Below are 26399 nucleotides of genomic sequence, written 5' to 3' on the forward strand. Positions count from 1 at the left end.
CCTCTCGTAAGGTTGGAGTGCCCCAAGGGTCTATCCTTGGTTATCTCCTCTATCTACACTCATCTGTTAATAATTCCATCTAGTTGCATGGCTTTACATACCATCTGTGTGTAGGTAACTCCCAAATTTATATCTCCAAGCTGTCCTCTCTTCCAAACTTGATACTCCTCTATTCTACTTGAGATTCCTAGTTAAATTGCAAATAGGCAAATAAGTTAACAAGCCCCAAATTTCCCTTTTATTCCAACATCTCACGCCTCAAACTTGTTTGTCCCTCAAAATCTCAGTGAAGGGGAACTTCATCCTCCCAACTGCTCCAACCAAAACCCTCGGAGTCGCCCTTTACTTTTCTTTCCCTCACATTCTACACCCAATCTCTTAGGAAGTCCTGTTGGCGCTAACTTCAAAATATTCTCCTGTAAATCAGGTAGTATCTCATCTATGTTTAAAAGCCTGTAGAGGCTCTCAGTTTACTACTGAGAGTAAAGATCAAGGTCAAGGGGTAAAGGTCAAGTCCTTACATTGGCCTGTTCCCACCCCACCTTTGCATCCCTCTGATCTTTCCTATTCCTCTCCTCCCTGCTCATCCCACTCTGCTCTGGCCACACTGGCCTCTTAGCTACAATTTACATCTGCCAGGCAGACTCCCACCCCAGAGCCTCTACCCGGAACACTCTTTCTCTAAATGGTACTTAGCGAACACCTTCACTTCCTTCACATCTTTGCTCAAATTTCACTTTCTTAATGGAGTCTACACATGCCACACTATGAAAGACTGTAATATTCAGCAATATCTAAACCCCCTTATCCTGCTCTACTTTTCATTTTATTCCATAGCACTTACAATAATCAATATTATTGTTTGTTCATATGTTATTATCATATTGTCCATCTCCCATTCTAAAATGGCAGGATCGTCATCCATTCTCTGTTTCTAAGCACCTGGAATAATGCCTGACACATAATTGCGATCAATCGATGTATGTTTTTGTCCCTCTCTTCTACATTCTGACAGTACTCATTATTATTTTTTGAAGTATCTATAAAAAAGGAAAACCAGTAAGTCTCCAAGGAAGTGAGTAGGTTATCTCCTAGGGTGATATTGCCTTGGTAGAATCCACCACCAAAGCCTATTCTTCATCCTTGCACAATCAGAAGTATAGTGTGTGGGCACTATTGATGATCCTCACAACACCAACCAAGACTAATGATGGAACAAGAATGCCAATTTATTAGTCTTAGATTTAAAATAGAACCTATCCAGGAGAGCAGATGTCCACAGCCCTGAGAATGACTTCACTTCCTGTGCAAGCTACTTGGAGACACAGATTATAATCAGAAGGTTTGGAGTCAGAACAAGGAGGAGTATTTAAATAATTTGGAAATCTGAGAGCCTCAGACTATAATTAACTTTCATCTCCACAGGAAAGCAATATGCAACATAGATCATAGGCGGGGCACTCGCGCCATGCACAATGCTAACGAGTCTCTCCTGATTGATTTTATTCAACACATTTCTTGGATCCTTACAATGGCTCATACAGTATGGGAAGCAAACACTGAGGATACAGAGTAATTCTGCTCCTAATTCTGAAGTGTAGGGGTCTTTCCCACCACTAAACAGTTGTCTGACATCAGCTGCATGTCCTGCAATCGAACTCAATTTTAACACATTCTACCTGGAGATAGGGTCAGATCCCACAGGCTAAGAGCTCAGTCCTATAAGACTGCCCCCCAGTACACACACACACACACACACACACACACACACACACACACACACACACTATTTCAGACACCAATCAAAAGGCCAGGTTGTCACCTGTGCTTCTGACCAATGGCTATAGATCAGATCCCCTCCTCGGGTTAGATTAATTTCCTAGGGCAACTCACAGAACTCAGGGAAGCATTTTACTTAACAAATTAACAATTTGTTTTAAAAAGGATATAACTCAAGAGCCAGATGGAAGAGAAGCACAGGGCAATATATGGGGAAATGCTGCAAAGCTTCCATGCCCTCCCCAGCATGCCACCCTTCCCAAATCTCCATGTGTTCACCAGTGTTCACCAACCTGGAAGCTCTCTGAACCCCATCCTTTTGGGGTTTTATGGAAACTTCATTGTAGGAATGATGGATTAAATCATTGATCACTGGCAATTGCTGCAACCTCCAGCCCCTCTCCCCTCCCCAGAGGTCAAAGGGGTGAGGCTTAAAGTTCTAACCCGCTAAGCAGGTGGTTGGTTCCTCTGGTAACCAGCCCCCTATCCTTAAGTGCTTCCAAAAGTCACCTCATTAACATAATAAAAGGCAATTTATCACTTTCATCCCTTAGGAAATTCCAAGGGTTTTAGGAGCTCAGTGCCAGAAAGGGGACAAAGGGACAAAATCCAAATATATATTCCTTTTTTTTTTTTTTTTTTTCCGGTACGCGGGCCTCTCACTGTTGTGGCCTCTCCCGTTGCGGAGCACAGGCTCCAGACGCGCAGGCTCAGCGACCATGGCTCACGGGCCCAGCCGCTCCGTGGCATGTGGGATCTTCCCGGACCGGGGCACGAACCTGTGTCCCCTGCATCGGCAGGCAGACTCTCAACCACTGCACCACCTGGGAAGCCCCCAAATATATTTTTCTTATTACGAGTCACAGTATCACACATGAACAAACAAGACAAAAGAGCTCTTATCCCTGCCCCTGAGGAGCTTGCTTTCTAGTAGAGAAAACAATGAAAAATCAGTAAACAAATAAAGAACCAAGATGACCACAGGTTGTGCTAATAGCTATGAATAAAATGGAGTTATATGTTGAAGCTACTTCAGATAGGGTGGTCCTGGAAGACCTCAGCGAAGCCCGAAGAATGAGTTTGTACCCTTAGATCAAAGTCTACCCGCTTCCCTGCATGTCCTTCACCCTCTTCTGCCTCTGGTAAGGGGGAACGACCATGCTACTCTCTGTTGCTTTGCGGTAGACTTTTTCTTTCTTTTCTTTTTGAATTCCATGTGTAAGTGAGATCATGTGCTATTTGTCTTTCTGTGTCTGGCTTATTTCAAATTAGCATAATATCCTCCAGGCTCATCCATATTGTCCCAAATGGCAGGATTTCCTCCTTTTGTAAGGCTAAGTAATATTCCGTTATATATATATATACGTCACATTTTCTTTATCCATTCATCCACTGTCAGACATTTAGGTTGCTTCCATATCTTGACTACTGTGAATAATGTTGGAATGAACATAGGAGTGCAGATATAGCGTTGAGATACTGATTTTATTTCCTTTGGCTATATAGCCAGCAGTAGGATTGCTGGATGACATGATAGTTCTATTTTTAAATTTTTGATCCATCTCCATATTGTTTTCCATAATGGCAGTACAAATTTACATTCCCACCAACAGTTCACAAAGGTTCTCTTTTCTCTATTTCTTCTTGAGTCAATTTTAGTAACTTGATTTGTTAAAATTGTTCATCATGTATGTAAATATGTATATAAAATTATCCTGTAATTTATGTAAGGGACTACCTAGACATTTTAGGGTATGATGTGTCAAGGCTCTTCTTTCTCTCTTGGAAGCTAGAGTCTTCAGATGCATGTGTAAAGAGCTATCAGATATTGAAGAGAAAACGGCTGCCTCACAAAACAGTACCCATGCACGATAAGGCACAGTCACCCAGTTTCTGGTTGGTGTGGAGTCTGTCTAAACCAGAGCAAGGTGCGATGGTATAGGGAGATTGAACCCTCTTCTCACCTGCTTCCTCAGGGTAGAGCTACTCCGTTTCAGAAGGTAAAGACAGTGTCAATTACAAAACTTTGATTTGCAGAAATTACTGCCATACTAGTAAAAAATGTCCCCTTGTCAGTTACCTATAATATTGTAAAATTGTAATAACTTGCTTTGATTTATAACCCAAAACATACTACGAAAAAGAAAAGAAATCTTAATGAGATTAAGTCTATCTGAGCTTGAACCAGGAGGTGCAACAGTAATTAAAATTTTCCAGTTAAGAGAAGTAAGTGAAACCAAAACTGTCCTCGATCTTTCATCTCAGCTGTCCAAAATCAGCCAGGCTGAGAGCTCAGGACTATCAATTGCCCATTTGCTTAAATTACTTTCCAACAACCCCTAGTTCATTCTCATGTACTTAAACACTTGTCTACTTAATTATATCATTTTGCCTGGAACTTCAGACACTTTTTTTTTTTTAATGTGAAGTTTTTGACCCATGTATAATCAATGCCAGAGATATGCTCAAATCTCAACATGACAGCATTCAGGAAAACATTCCAACCTCCCTCTATTGCCAATACCTCAGATATTATGTTATGTCTTGATGCAGATATAATGAAATACAAAACTTCTAAATATGTTCTCAACTTTGAGTCTGAGGCACTCAAACAGATACAGATTTCCTATGAGAAGGACTTTCTCTCTTCCTACATTGTCTTATCTCCTCCCAGAATATCAACAAAATTCATATAGAGAAAAACAAAGGATACATTTTCCTCCCTCCACTTGATCCCATTTTTGTCCCGTTACTAATCAACTTTCATTTTTAAAAATGTCCCAAGTTTCTGTTTTTAAGAAACCAGTAGTGTGATACTAATACTTTTCAAAAAGAAAGGGATAAATTGGTTGTCGTTGGAGATCATACTGATTTTTCTCATGGTACATTCTGGAGCGGATTAGTGACCACTTATCATAATTGTTTTAGGAGCATCAATTGGGAGCATGGACCCAGATATTCTGGCTCTCCGGGTACTGCTCAGGGAGTAATATACCTATGCTTTGGGTTCCAGCTCTTTTGAATGACCTGTCTCCAGCCACCTGCATTGATGGTAAAGTTCTAATACATTTGGTTGATATGACTTTATTTTTTAAAAATAAAAACCTGGAAAAAAATAAAATAAAATAAAAGCCTGGGACTTCCCTGGTGATGCAGTGGTTAAGAATCTGCCTGTCAATGCAGGGGACACAAGTTCGAGCCCTGGTCCGGGAAGGTCCCACATGCGAGCAACTAAGCCTGTGCGCCACAACTACTGAGCCTGCGCTCTAGAGCCGGTGAGCCACAACTACTGAAGCCCGCGTGCCTAGAGCCCATGCTCTGCAACAAGAGAAGCCACTGCAATGAAAAGCCCGCGTACCGCAATGAAGAGTAGCCCCTGCTCGCCGCAACTAGAGAAAGCCCGCACGCAGCAACGAAGACCCAACACAGCCAAAAATAAATAAATTTTAAAATAAAAGATGGTAACTAGAAAAAAAATAAAAGTTAGTTAGGATAACAACAGGTTTATTTTTAATTTGAACTTTAAAAAATACATTTTCAGATTATACTTAGAACTTAAGAGGAAATGTGCATTCATAACAAATTATTATCCTTTTGAAGACTTGTATTATATTTGGTGCCTTTAAAAAATCTGTAATCGCACCTCTGTATTTCTAAAAGAATTAATAATCAAATGAATTAGATTCCATCCCTAGGTACTCTTACCTGGGATGGTTAGTAAGGTAGCTGTTCCCTGGGATGTGGAGTTCTTCATACTGTTTCTTAATCTCTATGGTAACCCTTGTTCTCAACAGCACCCAGAAGTTTTACTTGTCTCTCCCACACACGAAATCAATACTGAAATAGCCCTTTGAAACAGAGATGTAGGAGTAGTCTTAAATTATGCAGCATCTCTATTACTAATGAATGTACTTCTGTGAGCCCTTAAAAACAGTGCAGTTGCGATATCAGTTTTGTGTGTAGTTGCTGGACAGTCAGAACAAGACATCCACTCTCTATAGGAATGCCACATCTGGAAATCTGTTAGTACTCAACTTTTCCTTCTTCCAAAACTGCTGAGTAACCTCTACAGAATGTTTGACTAAACTGCTTCCCCAAGGAAACTAAGAAAGGTAAGTACCTGGAGTGGAGGCAGATAGATTGTATCTCTGGGTGCACTGTTGACAGGATGGGAGACTGGACCCTTCTGCACCTACCTGGGGACTTCAGGAAGGGCTCGGGGAAGCGTTTCTACACCAGGAAGAATTCTAACCTGATTGCCCTTGCTACAGCTTTTCAAAACAAATCTTACTTGAATATATTTGGAACCTTCCTGGTTTGGGGCAAGTCTGGTATTTTCACTATTGCTATCATATTTTTAAAGAACTAATATAATCAATTTTGTTTTAGTTTCTCTCTTTGTAAAATGTTGCTTCTGTGCCCAACAATTTGTGCCTTAATTAATATACTCATTAGAAGATGAGGAAAAGTCCTACCTAAACTTAATTACCATGTAATTTTTAAAAGCAGTTTTCAACTATCCATATTAAGAAATGTCATTCTTAGAAATGTGTTAAGGTTTTATTATAGCATAACCCATTCTTTTTGTTGAAAGCAAACTGGATTGTGTACACACACAGACACACAGAAATACACAGATGTATGTGATAAGGTGTTCAAATGGATAGTATTTTTCAGATACTTAGTATGTAGAATGATTCACTGTAGTGCTATTAGAAATTCAAGCACTGAGAGCTTCAAATTTTGTCCTTCAAAATTCAAGTAAGGGCTTCCCTGGTGGCGCAGTGGTTGAGAGTCCGCCTGCCGATGCAGGGGACGCGGGTTCATGCCCCGGTCCGGGAGGATCCCGCATGTCACGGAGCGGCTGGGCCCGTGGGCCATGGCCGCTGAACCTGCGTGTCCGGAGCCTGTGCTCTGCGACGCGAGAGGCCACAGCGGTGAGAGGTCCGCGTACCACAAAAAAAAAAAAAAAATTCAAGTAAATTTCCATCTTCTTGAAATGAGAGTTCAGTCCACTCTTAAAATTATAATGCCTCAAAAGTTCTAAGTATTCACCGTATTAGTTTCAGAAGTTTGTTTCCAGCTTCCCTAGAGAAGTGACCAGTATAAGAAGCTTCTCCCTGCTTTCCTTATTTTATACCCTCCCAGGAGTTTTTAGTCTCTCTGAACACCTTGTAGTCATCGTCCCACGGGTGAAATGACTTTGCTTAGTTGCCTTTTTGCTCCCCACCCAGCAGTTAGGACCACTGGCCTAAAATATCTCTGCTACATCTGGCAATTCCACTGCAAAAGCTCCTGCTTAAAATATTGGTTCATTTCCAGTTACAAGGACCTTCTTGCCATCTGTTATTCCAAGAAATTCCTAAAATGGACCCAGATAAACAAGGTAAGTATTACTGTTAAGTTTTTGAGCACAGTTTGCAAACAAAAAACTCAGGCACAGACGTTGTATTTTCAGACTTCCGAGTTGCAGAGGAGTGACATTTGGCAAATGGCTGGCTGAAAAAGAAACTAATGGATGATTGAAAAGACTTTCTCCGTTTTCTAAACAGAAATTCATAACATAGTGACGAGTATTTGGTCTGTTGTCCCCAAAGCACCAAAAAATAATTTAACAAAAGACTTGATCTCAATATAATTGCACTTTAAATTGCTATTCAAAGACACAAAAAGTGGCTTACCTTATTTACGTATATCTTCATAGTTTACTATTAAAATGACATCACTGTAGATATTTTAATGTCAGGGGTAAGTTCACTGTACTATTTGAGGCCAAAGTTGAGAGAAAAGTCTCACAGCTGTTATTATATGACTATTTGATAAATGGATAGAGGGAAACTAATTTCCTTTTCTTCCAGCATCTCTGAATGCTAGGGTAGGCCCAGGACTGGCTTGTGATATTTTTATTGTTGGACCTAGTGGCAGCCTTATTCCCCTAGCTGAGATCTAGATTGTTAACTTGGCTTGTTTTATATAAAATTCTGTACTATCTCAAGTTATTTATCTAAAACAACATTCGGAATGATTCCAATTATCTTTGGGTTTCCCAGTATTGGGCCTTCATATTAGTAAGCTTAACACAAAGCAGTAGATAATCCATTCAAAGCCCCCTTTTTTCCCTAAGGAGTGTTTCTTAAATGTAGTGTGTGTGCATCAGAATCATTTAGAGGGTTTGTTAAAATGCTTGGCTCCACCTCCAGGGTTTGTGACTCTGTAGGTCCAGGGTGGGGACCAAGGACATGAATTTCTAACAAGTTCCCAGGCCATGCTGATGCTGCCCACTTAGGACGACTGGCCTAAAATATCTCTTTCTGGATCATCGAACTAGATGATGGGCTGTTGAAAGAAATTTTATTACGTTCTTAGTATCTGTAGAAAATGACACATATTGATTTGGCTAAGTAAAAATATGAATCGTTTAAAGCAAAACAAGGTTCCCAGTTAAATTGCTTCCATGAACAAGACCATATGTAGCTTTGAAGCTTATATTATTGTTTTTTTGAACATCTCAAATTACTTTGTTTATAGCTTTGGGTCTGATACATCCAGCAGTTGCTTCCTTTCTTGAGTCTTCTCTTACCAGCAGGAGAAAACAAAAAAGCCTTCAGGAAGCAGGGCTGCTGGTGAATCACCTGGGATACCCATTCGTTTTCCCCAAGTACTATATCACAGCTTGCCATGTTATGCTGCATAACTTCATCAGATGACACTGCAAAACATAACTTGACAGGAGTGTGATGGGCCAGATGGTAGAGCAGCCACAGAATCACTCTTCCACCAACAGCAGCATCTGGGAACCTGCAGACTCCCTAGCTTGCTGATTCCGTGTTCATTTGGTGCATCTGAGCGGAACCAGGGCACACAAATTGGCCAGTTTCCAGAAGGAAAAACAATGCCGGGCATTACATTTTTGTAAATCATTTCCACACTATTGTGGCTACTCTCCACGTGTTCTCCTTCTCCAGACTTAGGGCAGAGATATGACTTTTCCCCTACTCTAACATTGGACTCTTATCTGAAAACTAAGCATTTTTAAAACATAAGGAAATAGTAAACAACAAAAGAGAGTAAATTGTAGGTCTCTGATATGGTTATACCTGTTCAAAAAAGAATAACAAAATATAGAGGGTTTTTAAATAAGCTTTCTTGTTTAATGACACTTTCAGGCACAGCCCACATTCCCCTCAGGTAGGTGTCTTTGACTCATGATCATATATTGATCATTGAATCAAGGTATATTTAGGGAGAGGCCAGGGCTATGCTCTAAGGTCTCAAGGGTGGGTCTGACTTGGTTCAGCGCCGTAACGCCCTGAGTGGCTTAGCACAGTGCCTGGCCCTCAATGTCCATGTGTGGAACAGCCATGACTTCACGCCACAACACTCAAGGACAAGAAACAGCCTTTTCCAAACCAAAAGCTAGTCACTGTCACTTGGTATGAAATTTAGACTAAGTTAAGTTTGGGAAGCAGCCGTCCTGAGACAGACAGAAACCATTTCAGGTTTTTCCTGAACATCCGGTCTGAAGTGTTCAGAATATCTGGTCTGAAGCACCATCATGGCTGCCACTCACTCTGCTCTTTGCCTTTGGCTTTGGGGTCCACTTGAAGACAGGGGACTCCTTGTCAAGACTGGACACAGAAATCCTTGCCAAGCCTAGTATCTGGTCTCCCTAGTTACACAACGCAGCCATTCCCTCCGCCCGGGGAACTGCTAGTAAGGGAAGCCCCGGAATCAGCCCTCAAACTTGAAGCCCAGTTAGGCATCTCCCACTTTCCTGTCCAGGTATCAGCGTCTCTCCCGCTCTAGGGAAAAGAGAGTCAGAGCTAGAACAACACTAAAATCAAGATTGGTTTTCAAAGGCAACTGAGAATCCAGAATGTCTGTATGTATATGAGTCAGGGAGGAGGGGCCGGGACAGAGGATGAAGTTGAGGTTCAGGCAGTGAGGGATCCAGGTGGTATTTGCCACAGCAGAGCCCCTCTCAGAGGGAACCTGCTCTTCTGGCCATCCAGCATCTGGTCACGTTTCTTCTGCTGAACCAGTGCACCTGCTTTGGAAGAACAACTTTCCCCTGATTTTAGTCCGTGAAATTCTAGTAGTGTGGATCCCAACTCTCCCATTTCCACGGATGGCATTGATTCTTTGATGGGCCTTTCATACTAAAGCCTGAGTGGGTTGAATTCAGGGTGGCCCCTGAAACACTGACCCCTTAAAAGGTGGTAAGTCTCCCAAAGGAGTAAAAAGAGCTTAGACCTTGGAACATACACAGAAATGGACATGGAAACATTGCCTTTTCATTCTTTAAATTCTCCCACTGCTGCAAGAACAAGTAAGAAATTAATATCACCATAAGTTATCCTGCCACATATGTTTGAATCAATGAAATGCCCCCATCAATCCCTTGTTTTGTTTTGTTCAGGGCCTGCTTAGCAAAGGCTAAAGAGCCTGCTGTGTTTCTAGTCACAAGCACTTCTCCAGCACACAAACCATTTACTCCCAGTTGCCTGAGTTTTATGGTAATCAGCTGACAATAAATTTGAAAATAGCTTTATTTTCCTCATGGCATCTTCCCTTCAGCATAATAAATACAAGTAAGTCCTGGGCTCAAAGCTTGTTTGCATGTGAAACCTTGCTTCCAAGTGAGCATTATGGGTATAAAGTCTATTTAATTGCAATTTGTTATCACAAGAAATATTAGAGATGCAACGTTGCTTGGCAGTTCTTTCCAAAGTGTGTGACTGGTTTCCTCTCTCACTGCCTGCTGTAACAATACCATATCTTTACCATTCCTCAAGTTTTCTGCTCTACCATCTCTTCCTAATTCTGAGTGAACTTGTCCTCAACTTCATAAAGAAAACAGAAACCCTCAGACATGCTTTCTTTCCCACATCCACCATCATATCCTTTTATTCTTCCTCTCAGGGAATGAGGGGATGTCCTCTCAGGGGCTTCTTGCCAAAGCTAATTCCTTCACCTGTACATCTTCCCCCATCCATTGCCTCTACCTCAGAGATTGTATCAGTTAGCTACATTTCAGTTACTTGTAAGAGAGAACTTAGCTCAAAGAGGCTTTATTACCTTATATAATTAATTACCTTAGGGAGGACTAGCTTGCTCTGAGCCCAGACAATGTCAGTAGGACATGGTTTCTCTCCATCTCCAAGTTCATCTCTACTCTCCTTCGTGTGTTGGTTTCATGCTCAAGCTACACATCCCAACAGGAGAGTAACTGCTGCTCCCAGCTATGATTCCAATTTCAAGTCCAACAGGAAAAAATAAGTCTTCTTCCCTGATAACTTGAACAAAGAGTCCTTGATCCAAATTTCATTGGTATATTCTTTGCCTGACTTTGGTTATGAGTCCACATCTGGGGAGGGCAATGATGCTCTCATTGATCGTGTAGGCCTGGGCCACATGTCCTCCATGGAAATAGGAGAATTCGAATGAACCCAGCTAGAATTTCACGGACTAAGTTCAGCGGAAGGTGGTTCACCAGAAGAAATGTGAATGGATGTTGGGTGGCTATGGGAACATGTTGTCCTCTGAGACAGACTTTGCTATATCAAGTACCTCCTGGAACCCTGCTTCCTGGACCCTCAACCTCATCCTCTCTCCTGACCCCTCCTCCATGACCCATACATACATTTTAGAATCTCTCCTGCCTTTGAAAGTTAGTTTTGATTTTGTGTGCTTTTCTAGCGATGGCCCTCTTTTCTTCCCTTCAGATTAAGGATCTTGAAAGAGTTGTCTGCTTTTGTGTTTTTTTATTTACCTTACATTCATTGATCAATCCTGTGTAATTTGATTAGGGCCCCCATATCCCCATAAAAGTGCTCTTATGAAGGCTTTAATAGTCAAGTTAATCAAAAACAGAGACTAATTTTTAGCACATAGTTGATCTCCTTGTGGCTTCCGCATACTGAATTATTGGCTTGTCTCTACTTTCTGAAACTCACCTTCCTTGGCCTTTGTACCATTGCTGTCTCCTGGTTTCTTTGGCTTTCCCTTCTTCTTCTTCTTCTTCTTAGGTTTCTCTTTCTCCTCTGGTACTTAAATGATTATGTTTCTCAGGCGTACTGTTACTTAGCCTAATTTTCTCTTCACTTAAAGCACTCTTCTTAGGCAACCTAGTAGATGGACATGGTTTTGCCCACAGTCAACACTAATGACTCCTAAATATCTATCCCATCCTAAATAGCAACCCTAACCCCCAGATACAGAATCAAAAAATGAGTCCTGTTCAACACCCTGAGCAGCTCCCCCTCCCAGCCAGTATTCTCTAAAACTGAGCTCTCAATCTGGTAGCCACTAGCCACATGTGGGGATGGAGCACTTGAAATATGGCTAGTCCAAATTGAGATGTGCTGCAAGTGTAAAAAGGATCCTGAATTTTGAAGACAATAAGAACAGAAAATGTTTTATTAATAATTTTTATGTTGGTTACATATTAAATAATCTGATAGATTAAATGAAATAAATCATTAAAATTAATTTCACCTGTTTCTTCTTACTTTTTAAAATGTAGCTGCTAGAAATTTAAGGTGACATATTTGAATCATACTGTATTTCTCTATTGGACAGCAATACTCTAAAAATTTCTCATGGCTACTCCCTCCATGCTGGGAAATCTCTTTAAACTTCTCCTTTTCATCACAATGTGGAACCCTCTGGCTCTAGTCCAGCATTCCCAGTTTCTGACCTGTTGCCTTTCACCTGGACTCTGCTTGATCCACAAGCCTTCTCAGAAAGATACCTTGACCAATATGTCTGCCTATTCTCTCAGGTCACCTTAGCTCCAGGATTTGCAGTCCAAGGACCATGCCCTCCAACTCCCTGTACTCCAAGCCCAAGTTTCTGGGGACAAGTCCCAGTTCCAGAATCCTGGACTCCCAAGTGTCTGGGAGGTAGTTTCAACTGCCTATTGGACATCTCCATTCAGATATCTTACAGAAACCTCAAACTCAGATGTTGAAAATGAATTCCCATTCCACCTCTATGCACAAACTTTATCCTCCCCCATTATTTCCTACACTTGGTCTCCTTCCCACATCCAATCAGCCACCAATCCCTGTCAATTTCCCTAGAAAATTGTGCCTCATATCTCCCCCCAATTTTCTCTCCCCAGTACCATTCAGATCACTATCATGTTATAGAAAGTAAAAAATTAAACCCCTCCCATGACGTACTCCTGTACCCAGATAAACAGAAGTTTGATATATAACCTTTCCTACTGTGTTTATTGTGTTCTTTCTTGCTATTAGTTTTTATCATTTACAAAAATAGGACCATACTAAGTTATAGACACATTGCTGTGGATTTGGGCTTATAATCATGCTTTAAAACATCTTTCAACCTCAAGATTGACAAAAATTTCTTCTTTTAATTGTCTTAGAGTTTTAAGAATTCATGTTTAACTCTGTAATACATCCTGGTGTTATTTTTGTTTATGATCTGAACTAAAGTACCTATATTATATTTTTCTAAATAGTTATTCATCCAATGGCCCCAACACTATTTATTAAATAATCTATAATTTCCTCATTGATATAAACCACCGATATAAAGGGAAATTGTTGATTCTCACTGAGTTAAAACATCATCTTTATCATATGCTAAAACCCTATGTATACCTAGGTCAGTTTCTGATTTTGTCCTGTTCCATTACTCTACCTGTTCCTGAAATAAGCACACATTGCATTTATTCTTACAGATTAATTTTATATTATTTTGTCAAGTTCAAAATGGTAGTTGGAATTTGGGTTGGAACTGCTTTAAATTTATAGGGGAGAATTCGTATCCTTATGCTATTGAACATTCCTAATCCAGGAATATCCAGTAATGGAGGAAATAGATCTCTCCATTTATTCATATTATCTTTAATATAGCTTTCAATAAAGCTTTATAAGGTCTTACACATTGTTTTGTTTACTTTAAGCATTTTTTAGATGTTAAAAATTACCTGTTGTAACTGATTATTCTTGGTATAAAGCAGTGGTACTCAAAGTATAGTTCCTGGACCAAAAGCATGAGCATCGCCTGGGATTAGAAATGAAATACCCAGGCCCCCCCACCCAGACTCTGGGGGTAAGCTCTGCAATCTGATGCAAGATAAAGCTTGAAAACCACTGATATAAAGGAAAGTTATTGATTCTCATACAATTGTCCTCAATCCAGCCAACTTGCAGATGATCCTCATGAATTATCTGGATAGAGAGGCAATCAGAACATCTGTACATCTCTTCCTTCCTAAAATTTATAACTCTTACTTTTATTTGTTTTTGTAGATTAGAATTCCAAAACAGGGACAGCAAATAAGTTCCAATTCTATTATTATATGCCAGCTCCAATGGACTCATACTGACATCCTGGAGGGCTATCCTTCAAGGTCTATCAAGGAGATTCCGCCCTATCTGGCACAGTGTGGAGGGGACAGGGGTGGTCCTGATGTCCTGTATTTTATTCCTCTGCTTCAGACTAGAGTTGGATCACAGTGGTGAAAAGGGGGATGGGGGTGATTTTTTCCTGACATTAACAGGGATGTCTTTTGTCTATCTCACTTTTATATGAAATTTGCCTTTTATTTCTGACATTTTTAGGATGTTTCCTCTCTTCCTAGATCATGTACCAGTTTTTAAAAAATCAGAATGGCTGATGAATTTTACCAATGCATTTTGAGAATCCACTGGTTCAGTAACTTTTTTCCTTCCCTTAATATATCAATTAACTGTTGAACAAATTTTAAATTCCTGAAATAAATCTTTCCATATCATGGAACATAATTCTTTAATATGTTCTTGAAAATGTTTGCTAATATATTATGTTTTATCTTTGATTTCATCTTAAATAAGATTTGTTTATATTTATATATCTGATTTAGATGGTATTTAGATGAGACTTCAAACTTCAGACTTTTGAGTTGATGCTGAAACCGTCCCATATTGGACAATTTTCCTTGGCCAATTAGACCAATTTCCTTCAAAGTCTGAAATCAGAATTTAACTAGTTTCTCTCAGCAATAACAATATTTTCAATAAAACTTTATCAAATGTTGGTATTACAGTTATGTTAGCCTCCTAACCTAAACTGGGAAGTTTTCTGAGTTTTTCCAGTTTTTAGAAGAGTTGAGTAACAGGGATTCCCCTATCCCTTGAAAGTTTAAAGGAATTTGCCTGCAAAACTATCTCTGCTTATGGTTGTTTATCTTTGATGACTATTTTTCCTCGTCAAAAAGTCTTCTATAGTAATTCGTCTTTCAACTTTTTTTTTCATATGTTTTGATCATTTCTATTTTCTATTACATATACATTTTCTATTACATATACAAATGTACAGGGCATTTGTATATTACATATACATTTTCTGTTACCTAGATATGGCTCCAGAGCTTTCTCTTCTCTTCTCCTCTTCTCTTCTCCACACTGTGAAAGGGGTGAATACATACTCCGTGCCTAGTAAGTGCTCAGAAATGCTAGCCACTGATGTAGTGATGTTGGTGGTGGGTAAAAGAAGGTATATTAATCATTTTTTTCTGATTATAAAAATAACATGTGCTCTTTATAGAAAATTTAGGTAATATTGACAAGTAGGAAGACTATAACTAAGAATTCGATCACTCAAAGATATCCACTGTTAACAATCTGATGAATGACACTAGAAATTAAGCTCCACGGGGCAAGAATTTTTATCTGTTTTGTTAGTTGCTATATTTCAAGAGCCTGGAATCATGCCAGGGCCATATAGTAAGAGCTCAATAAAAATCTGCTGAATGAATGGATGGATAGTCATTTTCATAGATGCATAAGTATGTGTGTACATATGACTAGAATATATTAACAAACTGAATTTACATTCTACAGATAGTTTTTTGTCTTATTGTTTCATAGGCTATTTCATTTTTATATAAAAAGTGGACAGCTTCATGGAGGAGTCTCCTCACTAGGGGATTCCTTAGTTTGGTGAGCTCAGAGGAGGCTCTCTATGGTCACCTGCAGCCTAGGATAGCGTAGTCCATTATTATTTGTTCCCAGGTAGGAAAGAGAGCTCTAGAACTTGATTTCCTCACCTGCAAAATAAAGTAGGGCTACATGCGCTCTAGGATTTCCTTCTAGGATATGGGATTTATCTAATGAGACAGTCCTTTATCTATGATATTTCATGTTTTCTTTACAGATGCTCTTAATAGTATTGAGAATTCCATTTATAGAACAGCCTTCAAATTACGATCAGTGCAAACCTTGTGCCAATGTAAGTACAGGTTCTCTTGAAATACTTGAAATAATCTGACCCTGACGTGTAATGTAAAGTTCATAGAAAACCAAAAACTCCGCCCATGTGAGTGACTGTTGGATCTGGAAGGTTGGACCTGTGCATCTACCCTACTTGTAACAGAGAAGATGGAGTGTGGAAGATACACCTGTGTTCCACCCACATGTAGCTTCGCTGACTGACAATAGACAATAATTCATGGATGAGGATTTTAATTCTTTAAAAAAATGTTCCTACTTGGTTTCTGCAAATTTTTTGTTTGTTTATTTCCTTTTCAGGATACCAATATTGATGCAAACTAAAATCACAAAATAAGTTAGTTTAATATAACTTGTAAATTCAAATATAAACATTTCTAAATTCCTTCTACTACTTAAGACTTGCATTTTTAAGTTGTACCCCTATCTCTTTCTGAACCTGCAAAAGTAAGTTCAGATGAATAATCCTCAGACCATAAAGTTTAAAAATCGCTTGAGAATTTCATGAGAACTACTCTTTTGCATTAAATTTTATCTGATTGAATGCCATGGTTTCTTTTCCTATACCATTATCTAGGTAAAATACAGTAAAAATTTTTATCCTGTAAAAATTCTCCAAAATGAACTTGGGTTCTGGCTGTGAAAAATGACAGGCATTCAGCATATCTGAAGTTACTGATTTCTAATAAGTTCTGTATTGCATTTTTAAAAAATCACTTTGTGTAATTTATGACATTTATTACAGCAGACCTAAAAAAATTGTGTTTTATATATATATATAAATTGTATTATATATATATAAATTGTATTATATACACACACACACACACATACACACACACACACACACATACATATGTCATTTTTCCTAAAGGTTGAATTTTTTTTAATATTTTGCCTCTGCCTAATAAGTTAGATAGACCAGTGGTTTTCAAACTGTGTTTCACAGAGTGGACATGGGTGTGAAGTAGGGTAAGAAAGGGCCAGTGAGGTGCGAAAAGGAAGTAGAGGCAAGTCGAGAAAACCCAAAGGGCCAGCAAGGTGGGAAAAGGAAGAATAGGCAAGTAGAAAAACCCAAAAGCCTATCTCCTCTACCAGAACAACTCTGTTTTGCTCTATCTTCCATATTGCATTTCTGTGAAAGTATCCTTTGAAGAAGGGATTCTTGGCTTTAAAAAAAATTTTTTTTAAATCACTGATATAGACAAATTACTTATATTATTCCAGAAATCAGCAAAAGGCAGAAGATGCTCACTAAAAATTTACCCTCAATCATGTTATTTTCCTGGAGAATGTCTCCTATTAAAGAAAGTTAGTAGCCAATGCTCACATGAGCCTTCATCATTGTTCATAGGAGCCTGGGTGTATACAGTGTAATTCGAGGGTGTACCTTTCTGAATTTTTTATTACGCCTGCATCAGAAACAGTGAATATAAATAATATGCATGGGAAATAGTAACAGTACACGAAATCAGAAGTTGAAAAGTTCTACCTATAACAGATAACCAAACAAAAATTGGAAAACAAAAGTCCCTAACGCCGAGATAAACATATCGTGAGCTCCAGGCAGCAGGATCTGGAGAGCCGGAGAGCGTTCCTGCACAAATCTGGTGGTGAGATTAATGGACACCACTATTATCTGTTTTGCTGTAATACAGAAGTCTCGGCAGAAGACGCAGCATCCTGTGTACAGCACGCCAGGCCGAGGTGATAGGTTTTGTGATTGAATAACGATAAAAGAGTTTGCAGTCTCTACCACATGCAGCCACGTTTTTTTCACAGTCACATCCCAAAACATACCCCTCACTTTCTTAGACTCTCCCTTTAAAAGCCGTATCAGAGAACAAATAAAAAATTTTATTATACGTGCTAGATTTGTGGATGTGAGGTTGATTTACAAAGTAGACAGAAGTGCAGGGTTTTATCACTTCACAGTCTGAAGCATTTTAAATGCCAGCAGCTCTTGGTGCCACTGACATCCCCATCTCAGATGGCACAAGTGGGTGTTTATTCATTTTGTCTGTCATCCTCCATCTGCAAGAAACCATAGGGTTTCTTCTATCTCATTCTTCCTTATATTTATTGCCTTGTAACATTTTTAGGAGAAGGTGATAAAAAATATGTAAGAAATAAACCATTATTTTTTGTAAGCAACTTTGGTTTTATTAAGTGCCTTTCTGGATAATAATACTGATGAGACCAAGATCAAAAAAATAAACATTACTAAAGCAAGGGTGAGACCTAAGGAGTCTAATTCAGCAACTGCTCTTTTATAAAGATCACTGAGTTTTTTAAGTGATGCATTTGCATTTTTATACACAATATTCCTTCTCGAGCTAGGCTGTAGACAAGAAAAAATGATATTTGAACATGAAAGATGAATTTTCTCAATCCACTTAATAAACAGTATAAAAACGTTTTTCCCAACTTTTCACCAGTGTCCTCACTTCCTCGGAAAGCTATTTTCAAGTTTCTCACTTCTTTCCCTTTTAATTTCCTTTTATAAAGCCACATCCTAGAGGTTATACTGGGAATAATGTTCTAACTATGCTTTACAAACAGATGCACTTTTCCAAAATCAAATCAACTGTTAGAATAGGAACACTTGAATTATACACAAGAGAGATGTATCCAAACAGTGGCCTATGTAATTCCCTTAAAAAAAAACAGCTGCCGTAAAAAACAGTCTTCATTAAAGACTAGATGATGTTTACTTTTTTGAAGCCTTTTGTTCAGATCAGAGGTGATGCAGTGTTTCCTTTGCTTCCTGCAGTGGACTTGATTGACAGTTCTCTGATTCAGCATGTCCTACTACGTCAGAGTCTCTGGGAGGCAAGAGAAAGTGCTGTCTCTGTGCAGCAGCTTTTTCAGGCTCTGCAGGAGCTGTTTCAGAGAGTCAGGGTGGAAAAACCAGGACAGGTGCACCCCAGAGCTCCGGAACTCACTCTGAGCCTTCTCACAACAATGTATGACAGGTGAGGCTGAGGGGACCATGCTGTGACCTCACAGGGGGTGTTTAGTTGCCTCTGGTCGTTGACCAGTTGGGGTTGTCTAATATTTATTCAAGGTTTGATATCTAAGAAGGCTTCTTTGTTTGTTTGTTTTCCTCAAATGTATTATTCAGGAGGGGAACAAAGAAGTACATGCTTATCAACTTCACTAATATGAATGATTCATGGACAGCAAAAAGGGGGAAAATCCACATTTTCATACAGACTCATTTCCACTCTAGAGAAGCACACACACCTTTTGCTAGGGCAGTTATGCATCTATGTATATATATATAAATTACACTTTTCTCTTGAGTTCCCGGTAGTATATGTCTTTGCTTATTCCTTTATAACCCGTTGTCAGTTTCTGTTTGTGAATAACGTGTGCATAAATGGCTAAGCTATTGTCTTAGTCTGGGCTGCTATACCAAACTACCGTAGGCTGGGTGACTTAAACATTTATTTCTCACAGTTCTGGAGGCTGGGAAGTCTAAGGTCAGGGCACCGGCAGACAGGTGGGTCTGGTGAGAACCCACTTCCTGGTACATAGAGGGCCATCTTTTGGCTGTGTCCTCACATGGTGAAAGGGGCGAGGGAGCTCTCTGGGGTCTCTTTTGTAGTAATAGCAATCCAATTCATAAGAGTTCCACCCTTGTGACCTAATCATCTTCCCAAGGCCCATCACTAAATACCATCACATTGGGGGTTAGGATTTCAACATATGACTTGGACAGGCACACATAAAACAGCTTACACCCTGTCAAAGGCTTGATTATGCATGCTCTAAGTCAGTGGTGTTGGGGGTGTGTGTTTGTGAGTGTGTTTACCACTTTTTTGCCCCACTTCAGTTGTGTTTATCTTACGTGGTCTTGACCCAGTAGCCTTCATCCTGTAGAATGGAGTTTTAAAAGCTCACAGTAAATATAAAACATTTGGAAAGTGCAGAAAAGAGTGAAGAAGAAGAAATACCACCCCAAAGCCTGCCTCCCAAAGGCAAGCACAGTTTAACCACTAGGTAAATTCCTTACTAGTTTATTATTTTTGTTGTTGTTGTTGTTGTACAAATAGTATATAAGCATGTTCTCAAGTTATTTTTTCATGATTTCAGTCTCCTTAAGCATTATGATCTTGGCTACCCTTTCTTGTATCAATGCCTGCCTGTAACAATCCGCTGGCATTTGATACATTGTATTTTGTAGGTTTGGAAACTGCACAGCCAGTGGGCACAGGGTGGTGAGGCTCTAAGTGAGGGCCTGAGAACGGGTGGATTTTTTTAATATAAATGTTTGCTCCTTCTGCCTGCCTTTTGGTCCTTATCTCTGTTGTTTGGTTTCCCAGCTTGTGAGCCCTAAAGGAAGTGAGACTGCCTGGTCCAGGAGGACCCAGGAAGACCCAGGAAGATGCCTGTGTCTCCAGTGCCTAGGACAGTGCTTAGTACAGAGAAAGCACCCAATAAACATTTGTTGAACACATGAATGAATGAATAAATGAAGGATGAAATATTTTCATTCAATTCTTAGTTCTGTCAAATTCTAGATATAGGAAAACTGACCATGAAAAGAGTGAACTTGTAACACAGTGTCAGAAATGTCCATTCAGGGACTTCCCTGGCGGTCCAATGGTTAAGACCCTGAGCTACTGCTGCAGGGGGCGCAGGTTCCATCCCTTGTTGGGGAGCTAAGATCCCCCATGCTGCACAGTGCAGCCAAAGAAAAAAAAAGAAAGAAAGAAATGTCCATTCACAGTCATGGTTTTTATAAACCACTTCACCAAGAATAACCCTGCCTTCCCCATTCGTATCTCTGTTTTGTTGCCATGCAGCTCGGGAACGGGTTTTCTCAAGCTTGGACCTGCAGCTGCCGCCCTGATTGCCCTCTCAGGGGATAGTCCTCTTACAAAATACAGAGGTAACATATGTAGGAGTTTTGAATGTCTGAAGTGCGGTGACCACCAAATCTCTCCAACACGTTATCTGCTTCACTCACTCCTGTATCCCCGCCACACTGCTCTGGTTCGACAAGGACTCAGCAACACTTAGAATTTTTCAAGATGTTGATCTATGCTTTCTAACTATTCATAATTTGGTTATCCTTGATATTTATTTGTATAGGGATTATTCAGACACCAGTAGTTATTATTCCCTTAAAGACAGACTCTGCTCACATCGCCATTTACCAAACTTGTGGTCTTTGTCATTGATGTGCTAGATTATCAAAAAGTTGAAATGTGAATGTGTCTTCATTAGTTATCAAATTATTTAGTTTGGGAAGCCTTCAAAACAGCAAGCAAATAACCAAGAATTATAACTTTCGCCTTTATAGCCACAAATAAACTGTTTAGAATTCAAAGCACATATCCTTCGAAGATATATAGCAAGTATTCAGTTTAAAGATTTCTTTCCCCCCTTATGTGTCTAGCTCTTTTTCAGCTCTATGCAGAAAATAACAGGGGAGGTTATAATTCTGGGGGACGCATGACTCGAAGGATTTTGAGAAACCTACTAACAGATCTACAACAGGTAAATCTCTAATACTTAAGAATTCTAAATTTGTTCCAGTTATATTAGTCACATTTATTATTAAAGGATCTGATTTTTACAGTGTCAGTTCTACCTTAATATAGCTCTCCATGCAACCTCTCTCCTCTTTACCTGGTATTATCTGAATATAGGCTGATCTATTGCAATTGCTCCCTAACTGGTTTGCCCAACTCAATCCTCTCCTCTCTGCAACTCTTCCTCCACACAGCAGCCAGTGACTCTTCCAAAATGTAAATGTAAATGCCTAAAATTCTTCGTTGGCCATATTCTGTCATAGAATAAAACCTGAACTCAGCATCACAGGCAAAGCTTTCATGATTTGACTCAATCCTTCTCTTTTCGGAAAGAGGTAAATCATGATACTTATACAAATATAAAATGAACATGTATTCAAAATTTTATTTAATTTATTCATTAGAAGAGGGCTCCAGTAAGTTACAAGTAGTTGAAAGAAATAACCAAAGAACAGACAAGCTGATAGATTAAGAATGTTACAATGAATTTGCAGGTGGACCCAAGACTGACTTTGGGCTGAAGGGGAGGGTTGTCCCTCAACCAGGACAGAATTTATTTGCATGTCTATAGATCAGAATTATTTGCATTGTGATCAGTTGTCTACAAGTTAACATTAATGTCTACAAAATTATAAAATAGCTTAGTCAAAGACAGTGATGCATATCTCTATAGGTTCAGATAATCCCCATTGAAACAATATCCAGTGGTTTCTTCTGCGTATTTCACAGTGTTTAAGTTTTCCTTCCATCATTGTCACTCTTGCGTATCAAAATTGTTACTGTACCTGACATGCACCAAGTTCTCCATGCCTGACTTGTGCAGGTGCAATCTGTCTGCAACACCACTGCCTCTCCTTTCGCTTGACAAATACTGTTTGTCTTTCAAGATCACTCAAATATCAGTCACCTCCTCGCTGAAAGCTCCTTTAACTCTTGTACATAATTTTGTTATAACACTTGTCAAATGTTGTTGCAATTATGTCCTAGGTATATGCTTTTCCCACTAGGCTGCTTCTCAAGGGCAAGAATTTTATCTCATTTATCTTTATGGCTTGAAAAGTTCTTGATACTAAAGCCTTCAACGGTGCTTAATGGGAACATAGATGAAATGCAACCCCGAATACTCAAATAGTTGCTTTCCATCATTTCCTATTCTTTAAGAATGTACAAATGTAGTGTTGTTTTTATCCATACTAGGCAAGGGAATTTAACCCCCTTAAAGTAAATATGTTTCTTAAATATTAAAATGATGTAAAATCATGTAACCAAGCAAGATCTTCTGCAAATGGGTTAAGCAGGCTCTGGATTATCTTGTGTACAGTGGTCACTGTCCTTCTGTATCTTTTACCCCTATTTCAAGGATGTGTCTATTCTTCTTCAAGCCCCTGTAAAATCCCCAAACTAGGTTTTCCTCACCGTGAAGCCATAGTAATTTTCTGTCATTTTTCCCCTGGGTCTGGACTGTAGGGGAGAAAAAAATTTCTTTTTCCTTGACCCATCTTAAGTTCTGTGACTGGGGCCCTATAAACTGGACTGGCAAAAGACAGAATTAACAAGAGAAAAACAAACCAAAGTTTAAATGTGTATGGTGCGTACACATGGGAACACCCAGTGATGAGTAACTCAAAGAGGTGGATGGAACTCAGGCTTGTAAATTATTTTACACTAAACAAAGGGAAGGGGGCTCTGGGCTTCTGGGTGGGGGGAGGCAAGTTATGAGAAAGTGACTGGGAAATAGATGGTGAACAAGGGTTGTTTAGTAAGGTTTGTTATGCAGATTTAAGTCTGTGAGTTTTCCATTAATAAGTGTTGTTAAGAGTCCTCCTCTTCCTGATAGGGAGAGGGAGACACTATTGGTAAAAAGAAATTTCCTTTATAAATGTATATTTCCTTTACAAAAGGAAAACCTGTGCCCTGTTTTTATAGCTTTTTCTGCATCTACTGGTTCTCAATGGCCTTTAGTTCAAAACAATACGTATGCCAAGGGCTCGTATTTGGGGGTGACCTATTCTGGTACTCTTCAGAACCGAGGATTCTGAACTGAGGATAATTATGATACAGGTGGGAGTGGGTAAGGAAAGAGATTATCAGACAGGGAATATGATTTGGAAAAACCTATCAAAAATTACCTTTGCTTTGATTTGCCCTTAATAGTAATAGTTTATGTTCATATTGATTGTAATAATTAGTATTTAATGTATTCTGTAAATTCCAAAGAATATGTAAGATGTTCATATTTTTTAAGTGGAGCAATGATTTTTTTTTTTAATTCCTAAGGTTCAAACATCATATGTAGTTATTTAAGAGCCGCTCTGGTGGTTGCAGCAGCACATGGGCCCTGTTTTCTGCTGACTCCAGGCATGTTAAGGAGCTACTTCCCCATCAATCCCAACATCTTAGGACTCAAGCTGCGGGGAGCCAGGGAGACTGGGAAAATCTGTCCATGCATTTGTGCAACCAGGCTTGTTACACTAAGGTGTTGAGGTGGATGTAATGAAAGAAGATGGACGGAGGGGCATTATCCTCCTCCTGAAATCCTGTACTGCTTCCTCACTACTACAGCCAGCCCCAGGCTCGCTCCCCATCCAAGAGGCCCTAAAAATCTGCCCTTGTTTCAGGCTCAACTGAGGTCAATGAGCTGCCGCATGACAGCTCCTGCAGCGCTGTCTCCCCCCCAATGCATTAGTAGGCTTCTGAGAAAGCTGTTAGGAAGGTGGAGATTTGCACGGCAAATTATCATCCCATTTACTACCATCAAGAACACTGAGATGGGTTCCCACAGAAAACTCCAGGCCCTACCGTGTAATCCCAACCCCTCGCGCAAGAATCGTCATTATCATTTCAAGTGGTGTTCTGCCTCTGCTGGCATGCTATCCAGCCACACTGCATCCTTCCGTAGAACACCTGCAAGAAATTAGTCAAACGGGCAATTCATCCACAAAATCTTTGTGCACACACTTAAAAGCCAAAAGTGTAGGTTAGAACCCACTACAGAAGTGAATTTTCTTTTGACTGGTGTCAGAATCACAGAGCTGGCAAGCGGGTCCTATCTGATCCACATTCCTTATTTTACAAATGAGGCTAAACCCCTTTCTCAGGGCTCAAGGACGCCGTCCAAATAAGTGCTCCAGTTAGCTCATCAGCACTCTCAGGCCAAAGTATGGTTAGTGAGTTATTTTTTCAGACAAAAGCCAAATAACGCATAGTACTTATTCAGCTGGTGATGGGGTTATTATTATCAATTTAAAGTACAAGCCATCTTGTCAGGATTACGCAAATGTTTGTTGACTTCTGTCTGGCTAATTGTCAGCAAAGTGGCTCTAAGTGCCACTTTCCTGATTAGAAGAATGTTTATTCGAGTTGATGGACTCAGCAGGGGGGTCTTTGAAATTACTTCTGAGCTTGGGAACAACGCCTGCTGACAGACTGTGCTGTAGAAGACATCAGATGTGAAACTGGGACCCACAACCAAATGGGCATAAATGGAGGTGACAGGTACATGTATCTGTGCATATAGATAATGTCAGGGCCAAGTCCCTGGCCATCTCGGCAGTCACAAGGGGTTCTCAGTCCCTTAGTTAAACTCCTTAATGGGACTGATTGAAAGATGGAAACCGTTGAGTGAGGTAGTATAAATCAAGCCATTGGAATACACATCAGGACTGGGTGTGACAAAGCTTTGGGAGAACCCCTCAACAGAGTAAGGAGTCTTAGAGTGAGATCTCAATTCTGCAGCTAACTTGCATTTGTTTGTTTGTTTTCTTGCTTGTTTGTTGTACCTTGGACAAAATTCCAGGTCTCAATTACTCCTTGCTTTAAACAAAGATAATGACTGCCCTACCTCAGAAATTGGGATTTGTGAAAATGAGACAACGTGAAAGTGTTTGAAAAGGTTTCCTTAAAACTGCCCTGAACTTTGATACAGTATCGTCGTTACTTGTAATTCATAGGTGCACAAGGGCAAAGAAAGATTAAATATTTGACTGGCGTCAAAAGAAGAGAAACAGCCGGGCGCGGTGGCGCGCGCCTGTAGTCCCAGCTACTCGGGAGGCTGAGGCAGGAGGATCGCTTGAGCCCAGGAGTTCTGGGCTGTAGTGCGCTATGCCGATCGGGTGTCCGCACTAAGTTCGGCATCAATATGGTGACCTCCCGGGAGCGGGGGACCACCAGGTTGCCTAAGGAGGGGTGAACCGGCCCAGGTCGGAAACGGAACAGGTCAAAACTCCCGTGCTGATCAGTAGTGGGATCGCGCCTAGTGAATAGCCACTGCACTCAAGCCTGGGCAACATAGCGAGACCCCGTCTCTTAAAAAAAAAAAAAAAAAAGAAGAGAAACAATGCAAGCCCTCCCTGTATTTCCCCCACTGCCAGACTTTCTTCTCACTCCTCCTCCCAGCTCTACTTCTTCCCACTTGTTCATTCATTATCTCTATTCATACACCGCACAAAACCCACGCGTGTCCTGTTTGCCTAGACTGAGACAGCTCATCCAGCCTCAGACACCAGATACTTGTGACGCTATGGCCGTAAGCGCCACCGCTCAGGCATGACTGGTGGCCACCTATTTCTCCATTTCTTGATCGCTGACGTGGGGTTTCTTGCCTCTTGTAGATCCCGACTGTCATGGGGGAAAGTCGAGCTCTGTGCTCTGTGGAGAGCGCTACACGCAGCTGTTTCCAAGGGGTGAGTGCCATTCACATGTCCCTTGGACCTGGGGGGCAGACACCACTGCTGGGGGGCAGACACCACTGCTGACCCATTTAAATCACAGACCTACTACTCTACACTGCCTCCTAGACAACCTAATTTAGAGGTAGACTTGCCCCGACTTTGCA

General features: G+C 40.2%; 1 protein-coding gene across 1 annotated transcript in view; it reads left to right on the plus strand.

Annotated features, from left to right (window-relative positions):
• Positions 1–7146: 7146 nt before the first annotated feature.
• The window catches only part of DYTN (dystrotelin), a 51149-nt gene continuing 31896 nt past the window's right edge, over positions 7147–26399 (plus strand). The window contains exons 1-6 of the mRNA XM_060015581.1: positions 7147–7165; positions 15949–16023; positions 18796–18997; positions 20834–20919; positions 21430–21530; positions 26176–26247. Coding sequence (XP_059871564.1) covers positions 7147–7165; positions 15949–16023; positions 18796–18997; positions 20834–20919; positions 21430–21530; positions 26176–26247 — 555 coding nt within the window. The remainder of the gene's footprint in view (positions 7166–15948; positions 16024–18795; positions 18998–20833; positions 20920–21429; positions 21531–26175; positions 26248–26399) is intronic.

This window comes from Delphinus delphis, chromosome 7, assembly GCF_949987515.2.
Source record: "Delphinus delphis chromosome 7, mDelDel1.2, whole genome shotgun sequence".
NCBI lineage: Eukaryota > Metazoa > Chordata > Mammalia > Artiodactyla > Delphinidae > Delphinus > Delphinus delphis.